General features: G+C 40.1%; 1 protein-coding gene across 2 annotated transcripts in view; it reads left to right on the top strand.

The window, feature by feature from the left end:
- The window catches only part of CACHD1 (cache domain containing 1), a 211,297-nt gene that overhangs the window by 134,169 nt on the left and 63,659 nt on the right, over positions 1-13,469 (top strand). For both annotated transcript variants that reach the window (XM_058717124.1, XM_058717125.1), the window contains one exon: positions 1,260-1,366. In XM_058717124.1, coding sequence (XP_058573107.1) covers positions 1,260-1,366 — 107 coding nt within the window. The remainder of the gene's footprint in view (positions 1-1,259; positions 1,367-13,469) is intronic.

The raw sequence follows: 13,469 nt of genomic DNA, 5'->3' as shown, positions 1-13,469 counted from the left end.
TATACAATCAGTTTAACGTAATAATTCTTATATATTGTGAAATGGGATCGACAGATCATCAAAGTTCACATGAATAATTGAGTGGATCTTGATTTTTTAGGAGTGTTTCTTCCGGGTCATATAGTTTTTCTACCTGTGTTCATGGAATTTCATTAATGGCATTTATAAATTGATGTACGTAAACATTTTAACATTAATTTTAAAAACTCTAATTTCAGATTAAGTTAGTTTGGAGGGGGGACTCTTAGAAATTTCATGAGTCTTATCAGTATATGAAATCCTAAATGAGTTATTTAGAAATTCAAAGTTTTTTGCTTTTGTTACTTCTGGATTAAGTTCACTTAAAAATACTCATGGGGGGAATAAAAACTTGTAGGGAGTGTATGTGAATGAGATGGTACATTTTCCTCTTATTTTCTTGCAGATTGCTGTTTGCTGTAGCAAATGAGTCATTGATTACACTAGTGTTTATTGATCAGCAACTAGCCAGAGTACTTACATTGTTCTAGCCCTAACCCTAACATTGAACTACCACTGGAAATCAAAAAGGCTTTGACTTATTTATATTATAGTCCAGAAGGTACAAACTATGTGTTCTATACCAGGAGAGGAACTTTGTTCTCGTTCTCGTTCTCTCTCTCTCTCTCTCTCTCTCTCTCTTTTTTTTTTTTTTTTTTTTTTTTTTTTTTTTTTAATTAATTTTCTTCCCTGGATAAGAAAACCAAGGTTCAGGAAAATTGAACAGAGCAGGGATTCAGGTCTAGATGTTGCCTAAGCCCCAAACGTTCTTTCTCCTTCATTACTCACTATTTTTGTTCTTGATCACTGGTTTTTAGATAAGATAATTTAAAGAATTGTTTCATATATTACATCAGAGCTTAAGTCTGCATTTTTAAAATTATTGTCTGATTTTGTCAAATCTGTTTTCTGTATGATTTTATCAATAATGCCTCACTCAAATTCATTAGGGAGAGAATTGGGTCAAAGGATTGTTATTTTTTAATCTCCTTAGAATTGAACTTGACTTCTAAAGCCTCCTAGAAGCAGATGTTGTTTTTTCCCATATTGTTCTGAAATGATATTTTTTAATATTTAAAATCTAAATCACAATTTACTGTTTATGAGCTGGATATATATAATAAATACAATACAATAAACAATATACTGTTTATTACTGTTCATATGCAGTATGAATTATCTTGTTGGTTTTTCTGAATTTAATAACCGCTAAGTAAATATTGCTAATTCTATTGTTTCAGATTTGATGGGAACTTTAACACCAATGTATCTAGAACAATTAGTTGTGATCGACTTTCTACTACTGTTAATAGCCGGGCCTTCAATCCAGGACGAGATTTAAATTCAGGTCAGTAATCTCTTGGCTTATAAAGGTGAACTGTATTTCACCACATTCACATTGAATAAATGTATTGCTTTAGATGTTATCCCTTAAGATTTGAACAGAAAATATCATATACTTAAAATTGGATATTTCTTTCTGGAAGTTGACACTTGGAAGAGGGAAAGGAAAAAGAAAATCCAGCTGAACTGTATTGAGTGTTTACTGTATAGTATATATATGGCATATACCTTGCTAGACTCTTGAATCCATTGTCTCATTTATTAGGAGTTTTACACTCGTTATTTTAAAGGTTATTTTAGAGACCCATCTTTGCATTAGAATGTGCTGAATTTATATTCCCTATTTACAATTTTTAATTTGTTTTGGTGTTTTGGAAAGGATGATGAGGAAGCATTTCTAAGAAATGGTGCCAGGATGTTATATATTGAAGTTGCACCTTTGTTCAAATGCAGTAATAACTATTAGGGTACCTGTGCGTATATAGTTATATATAGTTCCAAAGGCGCATAGTGTCTCTGCTATCTTGTCCTGGCATTCCAGTCTATATTTCTCACCCTATTTGTCTTGTTATGTACATTTGTTGATGGGCTTCAGAACCTAAAGGCTTCCCTTTTAAGAGTTAGAAATAAAATTTAGACATCATCTACCAGCTTCAATCCTCAGATTTTGCCAAAGAAAAATCTGAGGCTCAGGAGACCCTAAGACTTCCCTTATTATTGGATAGATGAAGGATCTAATCCTTAAACATGAAGAACTGTATTTCTGAAATTCCAGGTCTCTTGCAGATATGTAAAACTCTAGAGAAGATAGAGGAACAGAATATTTACTTTTAGGACCCCATGTCATGGTCCGTGGGGAGAGTTGTGGTCTTTGGGAGTTGTTGTATACACAAACCAAGTAATCTAAGTAAGCCTGGAAAGGAAGAACTATAAGCCTTCTCTTGCTTAAGGATATTAAAACTCCAGCTTCTGGCTAAATTAAATGATCAACCTAAATATGCCAAGCACATATTGTCTAGAGCAATATATAATGGATTTGGTTTTTGTTGTTGTTTGTTTTTGTTTTTTGTTTTGTTTTTGGGTTTTTTGTTTTATTTTTTTGGTTTTTTGGTTTTTGGGGTTTTTTTGGTCAGAGGCCTTTTGGAGCAAGTGGGGTTAATTCTTAGAAAAGTTTACTGAAAATATTTTCCATAAAAAAAAAAAAAAGAGTAGGGAAGAGCATAGAGTGGACAGAGAAAATGAATTATGGAAGATTCCATAGCTGGCACAGGGCACAGAGCTGGAACTTGAATTTTCTAGTTTCCAGATTCACTCCTTACCTCTTTACCTCCCATATGCTCAGTAACACAAGACATGTTGCTGGGTCTGAAGACTTGAGTTTGAATTAGCACTTTTTGAATAGGATCAGATATAAATGTGTCCCAGAAATACACATCTTGTTAAAAATTTTTACAATATATGTTAACTTGTGGGCTGTTTGAATTAATAAGGAAAAAATATAGTCCATTACTTCTTTATATACATAAGATACAGAAGGGCTCACTCATAAATGTTAATACTTACCTCTTAGTGCTGGAATAGTGGGATATGTTTACTTCCTTATTAATTTTCTTAATTTTAAATTAAGCATGCATTGCTTTGTATAACAAGGAAAAAAATAAAGCAATAAGGAATTACACACTATTTTCCGGTGTTATTTTCAGTCCTTTCTGGTAGAGAGTACCTTTCATAATACATATCTGATAATAGATCCTCAGTATGGTGCTAAGGTTCTAAACAAAACTCCCATTACCCTCCTGGCTAGGTGACTGGGACTTGAGAAAGTGCAGGCTGGGGCCAGGCTGAGGGTGGTGCGTGCTCACTTGGGAGCCAGAACAACACTCTTCTGCCAGGATCTCTCACCTCAGTGGGCCAGACCTTGGAGGATCTGGAAGCTGCTGCAGCCAGGGCTCCATCCTCATTGCCTTATTTTATATGTTTTCATTGTTTCTAATAATGAGTGTATTGTTAAGATATATCTCCATCATTAATAGTCCTAGTATGTACCTATTGAGCACCTTCTATGGGTAAACACTTTTCCTTTGTATTAGGTCAGCTATAAACGAAGCAAAAAGCTTATATTCTGGGAGCTGGGGGACATAAATCTTAAAAGGACAAGGAAATATACATGTCTGATGATGAATGTTATGGAGGAAAAGCAATGTAAGGATGAGACACAGTGGTACTTTGGGCTGGGGAGGGGGGGGGGAGGAGGGAGGAGTCTTCTTATTTTATAAAAGTGCTCATCAGTGAGATCTGAATAAGTGGGCTTGAAAAACCATAAGAATAACTGGAGGAAACGTATCCCAGGCAAAGGGTGTGAGTTAGGAGAATGTTTAGTGTGCTCAGTAACAGCAAGAAGGCCACTATAAGTGTGATTCAGTGGGTGAGGATTGACAGTAGAAGATGAGACCAAAGAGGCAATTGGGGGCCAGATCACCAAGGACCTTACTTTACTGGCCCTTATAAGGACTTCAGATTTTGCTGCGAATAAGATAGGAGGTCCTGGTGGAGAGAGGTGAGGGCAAGGAACAAAGGATTTATGCAGAGTCATGACTTGGCTTAGGTTAAAAGGTTTATCACTGCTGTGGCAAGAATACATAATAGCAAGGCAAAAGTGGAAGCAGGGAGACCATTTAAGAGGTTATCCCAAAATCCAGGTGGCAGGTGGCCATAGCATTAATAGTGCAGTAACAGTGAAGGTGGTGAGAAGTGGTTGGATTCTGAATGTGTTTTGCAGATAGAACCATTAGGATTTGCTGATTAATTAGATGGGGTGGGGAATGTGTGAGAGAGTAAGAGAAGAGCTGGCAAGGACTTCCAAGGTATTTGGCCTTATCAATGAGAATGACAGTTGCCATTTTTTATGATAGAGAATACTGGTTACAGTCAAGGAATCAACATTTCAGTTTGAAAAAAGTGGGGTTTGAAATGTGCATTAGATATCCACATGGAGAGGTGCCTGAGTGGCTCAGTCAGTTAAGTGTCCAACTTCGGCTCAGGTCATGATCTCACAGTTCCTGGGTTTGAGCCTTGCATCGGGCTCTGTGCTGACAGCTCAGAACTTGGAGCCTGCTTCAGATTCTTTGTCTCCCTCTCTCTTCTGCATCTCTCCTGCTCGCTTCAGATTCTCTCTCTCTCTCTCTCTCTCTCTCTCTCTCTCTCTCTCTCTCTCTCTCTCTTTCTCTCTCTCTCTCTCAAAAACGAATATTTTTAAAATTTTTTCGTTTTATTTTTTTGAAAATTTTTAGTGTTTATTTTTTGAGAGAGAGATAGAGTGCAAGCAGAGGAGGAACAGAGAGAGGGAGACACAGAATCTGAAGCAGGTTCCAGGCTCTGAGCTGTAAGCACAGAGCCTGATGCAGGGCATGAACCCACAAATGGCAAAAGCATGACCTGAGCCAAAGTCGGCCACTTAACTGACTGAGCCACCCAGGCATCCCTAAAAAAATTTTTTTTAATTAAAGAATAGAATATCCACATAGAAATGTTGTCTAGGCAGTTGGATATACAAGTCTGGAGTCTGGGGAATGGGTCAGAGTAGAGACTGAAATTTGAGATTCATTGTGTATAGGTAATACTTAAATCATGAGACCCAAAAAGGTCATCTAGCAAGAAGCCGTGGATAAAATGGAAAAGAAGTCCAGGACTGAGTCTTGGGATACTTTACTGCTTAAAGGTCACTGAAATGAAGAGGAAGCAGTAAAGGAATTTGAAAAGGAAGTCAATCTGGTAGAAGACCAAGAGAGCCATCTCCTTGAAGCCAAGTGAACAAAGTATTTCAAGAAGCAAGGAGAGGTCAACTGGATTAAGTAGGCCCAGTAAGATGAAGGCTAAGAAACCTGACCTTGGATTTAGCAACGGGGTGGCGGGGGGGGGGGGGGGGGGGTCGGTCGGTCATCAATGAACTTGAATGAGGGCTGTTTGGTAGATCAGTAGACTAGAATGATAGGATGATCCTGGTTAGTTCGAGCTCTTAAAAATGGAGAGGAGCTGGAAACAGTAAGTACATGAACTGCCAGGGTCTGCTGAAAGGAAGGAAAGCTGGAGTGCCATGTGGAGTCAAGAGAGTGTTAAATTGAAAGGAGTTATAGCATGGTTGTGTGCCAAAGAGGAGGATCCAGTAGAGGAAAGCTAAAGACCCAGAAGCAAGAGGAGTGACAATTGCTGGAGACTTTTCCTTGATTAGGCAAGAGATAGTGAGATTCTAAGGAGAGGGTCCAAAAGCACAGTGTTCATTCTTTTTTTTTTTTTTTTAATTTTTTTTTTCAACGTTTTTAATTTATTTTTGGGACAGACAGAGACAGAGCATGAACGGGGGAGGGGCAGAGAGAGAGGGAGACACAGAATCGGAAACAGGCTCCAGGCTCCGAGCCATCAGCCCAGAGCCTGACACGGGGCTCGAACTCACAGACCGCGAGATCGTGACCTGGCTGAAGTCGGACGCTTAACCAACTGTGCCACCCAGGCGCCCCATGTTCATTCTTAATAAGAGGAGGGAAGGAAGAGCAAGTGTGCAGAGATGCTCATAATGATCAAGGTAGTGGACATTCCATTCTTCGTGATGTTGTTTTCTCAAGAGACTTAGGAAGCAAGATCATTGGCCAAGAGCAAGGCCAGAGGAAGCAGTATTGAAGACCTCTTCGTTATGTTGAGATTATCTTCTGTAACTGAGGTTTTAGAGTAGAACTCCTCTGAACACATAATTGGGAATCCTGACAGAGTTCTGTTTCATTACAGTAGTTATTAGTGAAGGGAGAGGGAGTTTAAAAAATCAGCAAGGGGAGGAAGAAGATGGTGAGGACAGAGGTGTATGGTTAAAGATCAGATCTTGAATTCTGATATTTCTAAAAGCATGACTCAAGTGTAACATACTACCCTAAGGAGAGTTGTTCTCGGCACCGTTGACATAGCTAGATTTACAAGCAGTTTTTGGCAATATTCAGGTATTTGAAAACTGACTTGCTTGTATTTGAAGTTTTGTGACATTCCACCAAGCAGTGGCTGCATCCCAAAGTCCACATTCTTGAGCAGTCATTTGTAATTTAAGAGGAGTGGTAGATGGTGGAGGGTGACCTCAGAGGCCCCCCCTTTCCTCCTCTACAGCTCATGCCCCTTTTCAGAGCAGAATTAATGGACTTCATAGGCTATCGCATGTCTGATATTTACATCTGTAAGATGTCCAGCCTCGGGCCCTTTCAGACTGTATATAATCCGTCAATGGGTCCCTAATTGATAACACAGTTTCAGATTGCCTTTCAGACTAGCTGGAAACAGACTCGCAAAAATTGTAAACCATTCTTAGCTTTATTTAGCCAAAACTAGGTCGTGTGTCCATCCATCCGACACACATGTATATTCTTTTTCTTAAACCTACCCCTGCCAGATCTCTGCTTTCTAAACTGACTCCTTGTCCCTGATTCCATTCAGGCAACCAGCATTTGACAGTTCATGCGTTACATTATGGTGCTGGTAATGTTTTGCTCAGATTCCTTCTTGCTTTTATCCCTAGTTTCCCTCCCTCCCTCCCTCCCTGTCTCTCTCTTTTTTTAAATTCCTGCTGAGCTATTTTCTTGTGTGTAGCCTGATCCCTAAAGAGAGTTTATTTGAAGAGTCCAAGGAAAGTTGCCTCTTGCTCCCTTGAGTTATGCAATTGAGGTGTGAGCAGAGGGGGAGTTAGTCTTTCTTGCCAAAAGAAAAAGTGCCTGGACTTTTTTTATATTGTGTTTGATTTAAAGACCTCATTTGAAGTTGCAAACTTCGATCTTGGTAGCGTCGCAGTCTCCATCGAGAAACGGGATTCACGGGGCGTAAGGGCATCTGTAAGTCAGGTTACAGCGGTACATGCTGCCGGAGGCACAGGTGGGCACCGGGGCCTGTGTTGCCACTTTCAGGGGCTTCACTGCATCCTTCTGTGAATGCCAAAGATTGTGTGTTGTAGGCTTCTCTCTCTTCTTTGAAATGCCATGGGAATTATCTGTTCAGTATGCTAATGCCAATGCAATGAAAAGCTTGTGTTCTATCTCAAAACCTAAAATAAGAGAATAAAAATCAAACTAGGAATTTCTTGTTTCTTTTTATGCCTAACTGTCCGAGCTTCATGATTGCATTAGCGTCACAAGAGATGTGATAATTATTCATATAACATCTAAAAACTATTCAGTCACTTAGAAATCTAGAGGTGCCTGGGTGGCTCAGTCAGTTGAGCGTCCAGTTTCAGCTCGGGTCCTGATTTCATGGTTCGTGGGGTCAAGCCCTGCATCGGGCTCACTGCTGTCAGTGCACAGCCCACTTTGGATCATCTGTCTCCCTCTCTCTCTGCCCCTACCCCGCTCTCTCTCTATCTCTCTCTCAAAAGTAAGCAAACATTAAAAATTAAATACTATTGGGGCGCCCGGGTGGCGCAGTCGGTTAAGCGTCCGACTTCAGCCAGGTCACGATCTCGCGGTCCGTGGGTTCGAGCCCCGCATCAGGCTCTGGGCTGATGGCTCGGAGCCTGGAGCCTGTTTCCGATTCTGTGTCTCCCTCTCTCTCTGCCCCTCCCCCGTTCATGCTCTGTCTCTCTCTGTCCCCAAAAAAAATAATAAAAAAAAAAATTAAATACTATTAAAAAAACTATTCAGTCACTTAGAAATCTAGATTGTTGAGGCTATGCGATTCAGTTTACATGTGTGTGTACACGTATATACAAAATTAAGTATACAGAGGCCTCTTTTCTTCACTGATTCCCCTTCAAGTTCCAGCCCTATAATGGGTGCTACTGCAAAGATAGTCTTTCTTATAGTTTGTCACAACAACCCTTTTATACTGATTGCAGAAGATTTTATTAGTTGCATATATTCTCATATGCATCTTCTCTCATAATACATATCATAATGGATACAGCCTGGTTTTGTTTTTGTTTTAGTTAACAAATATATCCTGAACATTTCTTTGTATATATGTGAATAAATATACTTCTAGATCATGGTGGTAATGATTGTATAACATCCTTGAAGTAGGGACACCTGGGTGGCTCAGTCGGTTAAGTGTCCAACCCTTGATTTTCACTCAAGTCATGATCTCATGGTTTGTGAGATAAAGCTTCGCATTGGGATCTGTGTTGACAGTGCAGGGCCTGCTTGGGATTTTCTCTCTCTCTCTCTCTCTCTCTCTCTCTCTCTCTCTCTCTCTCTCTCTCTCTTCTCTCTCTCTCTCTCTCTCTCTGCCCCTCTTTATCTCTCTCTCAAAATAAAATAAATAAACTTAAAAAAAATCCCTGAATTAACCAGTCTGCCCCAGTTTAACATTTAGAATGTCCCAATTTTTTTTTAACTGTATCATTGTTCCCCTGGAGGGATTTCAGGTGACCCCTCTTCAGTTTTCCTTGACCCCTGTGTAGTAGTTGACAGGTAAACTTCTTTTTTGAAGGTCTGTCATCCTTTGGTTTCTATAAAATTACTCTGTACCATTTACCTGTTTACTTCTGAGTCCTTTTCATTTTTTTTCTTAAGCTCCTTTTTCCTCAAGTAGATGTCCCCACATGTCCTCTCTTACTCACCTTCCTCACTTCTAAATGTTATCTCCCCAAATGTTCTCAATTTAGCCAGCACCTTGGCTCCTACCACATGCTATGAAATATTCCAAATCTCTCATTCCAGCTGTGGCCTATTTGAGTTTTTTTTTTTTTTACTGAGTAACCAAATTTAAGACACACATGTCTCTGTGATTATTCTGTAGCTACCTCAAAAATTATTTTTTTTTAAGTTTATTTATTTATTTTTGAAAGACAGAGTGAGAGGGGGAGGGGCAGAGAGAGGGAGAAGGAGAGACAGAACCTCAAGCAGGCTCTGCACTGTCAGCCTGGAGCCGGACTTGGGGCTCGAACTCATAAACCATGAGATTGTGACCTGAGCCGAAACAGAGTCAGATGTTTAACCGACTGAGCCACCCAGGCACCCTGCTACCTCAAAAATTAAACAGACCACTCACTTTTCTCTAAACTTCTCCCCAGTCTGGGCTCACTATCACGATTAGTTCCACCTCCATCCTGGTCACACTGGGAATTCTTCCTCACCTTTTTTTCCCCCTAGTACTTCTCCAGGTTTTAACAGATTTCTCTTGAGTTGGTGATCAAATGAGAGTGTGAGTGAGTGGATATTGTTAAGCATTTACTATGTACAAGACCCCTCACTAGGCATTTACTATGTGTGCTTCTTCCTGGGTATTATGCTGACTTGTGATGTAGTTCTCATTGTCCCCTTTGCACTGAAGGGGCAACCTGGCTCAGAATCCGTAGTTCAAAGATATGTCTTGAATCCCTTTGTCTTCTCCACTGCTAATGACAATAAACTTAGATCTTCATAGACCTTTCTGTTAATATAGAAATTAATATAGAATATAGAATTAAATACAGAATTAATATAAAAAACCTCCCATTAGGTTTCTCTGCTTTTATTCTCTTTTTCAATATATTCTGTACACCATAGATATTTTGCAAACATCTGCGCTGTAACTCCATTTCTCAAAAACCTCTGATGACTCACCTGTAAGATAAAGTAGACGCCTTTCATCTCCATTTTCTCCTCCTCCTCTTCCCTCTACCCTCAGGGAATCACTTTCATTTCTTCAAATCCCCAATCTCTCTCACTCTTCCATACTTTAGCTTATGTTATTGTTTTTATCCTAAAATACAGTGCCTGCCTTCTCTGACTTGTAAAATATTGCTCATTCCTCGGGGCCCAACTTCTCTGTCATCTTTCCTGACTCTTATAGGTAGAATTCCTTGTCGGTTGTACAGGTTGGGTTCACTAGGGGCATGCTTCATGGAGACTGGCAGCCTGCGGGAAAAGGAAAGAAGTGGGATTGAGCGGTGGGAGAAGTTGGGCTGAGATACAGTCTCAGTGGAGTCCTCAGCCACCTCAGGGGGAGCTTGCAGGCTGGGGGGCTGTCATTCAGAGTCATGTTGGCCCAGCTACAACTCTTCTTTATTATTTTACTCTACGGTACATTCTTAGAAATTGAATTTTTTATCTTGAATATCTACCTGATCCTCTGCTCCTTTTCATTTAGTTTTTATTCGTTGAGTTCCCGATCTAGTGACCTGCCCATAGCAGGTACACAGTAAATGCTTTTTGATGGATGAATGAATGAATGAATGAATGAAAGGAAGGAAGGAAGGAAGAGAGAGGGAGAGACTAGGATTTGCTTTGTGCTTTTGTTTTTATAATGGAAGAGCCAAGCCTTTTGAAGGACCTTAGTGAAGAAAAGAATGTGGTTGTAATTTGCTTGCAAGGTAGCACTGGTTTCTTTAGCTTCACAGCAAATCAGACATAAATATCCCAGGTATATAGAATGACACAGACTATGGGCATGAATAATATCATCCTACATTTGCATGATACTAACTATGGTGAGTCCAAACACACAATGTACACAAGAAAATCAATCTGCTCTGCTTCTTAGTACCTCATAAACCATCTCATGTTTTCATCTTATTCTTACTATGGATACCAAAGACAAGTATCCAGTCCATTTTATAGATGAGAAACAGGCCCAATTGATCTACGTAAAGTCAAACAAATTGTTGGTATTGAGATGACTAAACATTATGTGTCCTGACTCCTAATCCAATGGGCTTCCTACCACAGACAGCTTAAGATGAGATTTTTCCATCCCTGTAATCTGTAATCATTTCAAACTCTTTATGTCTAAAATCAAACCCATAGTCTTAGACTCTTCCAAGCCAACCTCTTCCCTCTCCATGTTCCATGTGTCAGTTAACAGCAGCTTCATTTTACATGTCACCGAAGCGTGAGATCCAGAACCAACCTATGACTCATTCCTTGTACTTCCTCCTAAAGAGCTTCTCTCAGGTAGCATCTATATATGCTAGTTTCTGTGGCAGACACCAAAATAATCAAGACAGAATTTTTACTCTCAAAGCTTAAAAACAGTTGTATATATGTATTTATTGAGGGGAGTGAAGGGAAGGAGAAGATCAACAGACAATACAGTTACCATACAGCTAAGTGCTATAATGATAAAGGTACCCTGGAGCACTTGAGCCCAGATTCTAAGATTGAGCTGAGTCTCAAAAGACAACGGGAATTATCCTGGTGATATGCATGTGGTAAGTACATTTCCCATTTAGAAATCTATAAAAATTGCAGCCAGCACAATCGGTATCCTTGTATAAGAGGGAGTAAGTAACAGGAAATGAAGATAACACTAAGCTCGTTTTTAACCACTTGTATATTACTCTGAGGAGTTGGGTTTTGGTTGGGTTTGGTTTTGATTTGTTTTTTAGCTTGGAGTCAACAAGCTGACAGACTTTTAAGCAGCATAAGCCAGAGAGCTTTGTGGAGAGTGGACGGAAGTGTAGTTAGCCTGGAAGAAAAAGAAAACCGGGCTAGACTATTACATGTTTTCCAAAAGTGGGAGGGGGCAGTCGAGAGATGGCCATGGCATAAGCAAAATGGCTAGATGAGGGATAAATGAGATGGCAAGAAACAGAGAATCTTTGTAGATCACTCTTCCAAGTTGTTTGGCTGCGAACAAGGGGAAAGGTCCCTGATAACTTAGGGAAGAGATAGCATGAAGGAAGTGTTCTATTGTTTCTGCTATTGCTAATCATTTAAGTTAGGGAAACTTCATTGTTTTTTAAGTTAGGGAAACTTGAAAATGTTTATATGCTGAGGACAGTCAGTCTAGGAAGAAAGTAGAACTAAGGAAACAGATGGGACAATGGAGTTAAATGTGTTGGTCCAGTTGTTCCAGTCATCAGAGTCACCTGGAGTGCCTTGTCAAAAAACCCAGCCCAGACCTGGCCACTCAAAATGGTGCTTGGTAAAGCTTGGGAGTCCGTAGGTTGCAAGAGCTGATTGTGACAATCAGCTAGGCTTTGAGAACTCTGTTCAAAGTTTCTCCTACCCTTTCCATGAATGTTTGGAGATCACCTGGTCCTTTGGGTCCTCTGGGTGTGGTCTATTAAAAGGAAGGGGATGGAGTAGTAAGTCCTACACTGATCCTAGATTGCCCCAGAAGTTTATTCTGGATTCTCTGAGCCCATGACCAGGCTGTCTTAACTGAATCAAGGACAGAATGGAATGGTTAGTTTTGCATTATGTAGATAACCTAGAATGGATACAAGGAACTGTGAGTTTGGAGCAGAACCAGAGATTTGAGGATGTTCTCTCCTTCATATTAGACTGAAGTAAATACAGTGGGATTAGCTGGGTCAGCTGTCATTAAGTTTGGCAGTGGCCTTTTACTAGCATGGTCATTGTGGTGGAAGAATCACTGGGCTACATGGCCTGGAGCCCATTCAGGGGTCAGAGCTTAGGGTCACTCTTCCATTCCTGAGGCATAATATGCTTAGCTTAAAATGGGAATAATAATATCTCTTTGGTAAAGCTCCACAGGAAGCCTTCAACTCTTGTTTGGCTCTTGCTTAGCTGTCAGACACTTGAAAGATTAACCTCTATATGCCTTGGTTACCTGAATGCTAAATTAAACCTACCTCAAAAGGTTGTAATGAGAATTAACTGGGATAATCTGTATAAAAGACTTAGCAAAGTGCCTGGTACATGACCAAATACTCAATATGCCTACCACTCCTGAACATATAAACAGTGTCTGAGGGTCCATGAAATATGGCTCCTCCAGAATATGTGGTAAAATGATGCTCTAGAAGGGAGCTAGGAGTAGGAACTGGAAGGTTTGATACAGGGTATAATGCCACAAATTTGGTTTGGAGTCCTAAAAATGTTTGTTTTATTCCCCTCCAAAATGATTGCTGTTGCACAGAATATTATTGAAATGTGCTCTGTATTTCTGGTCTTTTGGGGAAGTGTGTGTGTGTGTGTGTGCGCGCGCGCGCATGCCTGCCTGTCTGCCATTCTGTGTATTTAGGACAGCTCTTGTATCTTATATTTGGCAAGCTGTGGGAGGTAGATAGCTTTGTGTGTTTAGCTGAGTAGTGTTGGGCTGGGCATCAGAAAGGCCAGAGTTCCTTGAGGTGGGAGGCAAGCTTTCTACTACAGAGCAATTTCTTTGTGTTTCTACCTTTGGTGGATAATACCATCAGG

The sequence above is a fragment of the Neofelis nebulosa genome, chromosome 2 (assembly GCF_028018385.1).
Source record: "Neofelis nebulosa isolate mNeoNeb1 chromosome 2, mNeoNeb1.pri, whole genome shotgun sequence".
NCBI classification, from domain to species: domain Eukaryota; kingdom Metazoa; phylum Chordata; class Mammalia; order Carnivora; family Felidae; genus Neofelis; species Neofelis nebulosa.
The sequence above is the reverse complement of the archived record's forward strand: the minus strand, read 5'-3'. Positions and strand labels throughout refer to the sequence as shown.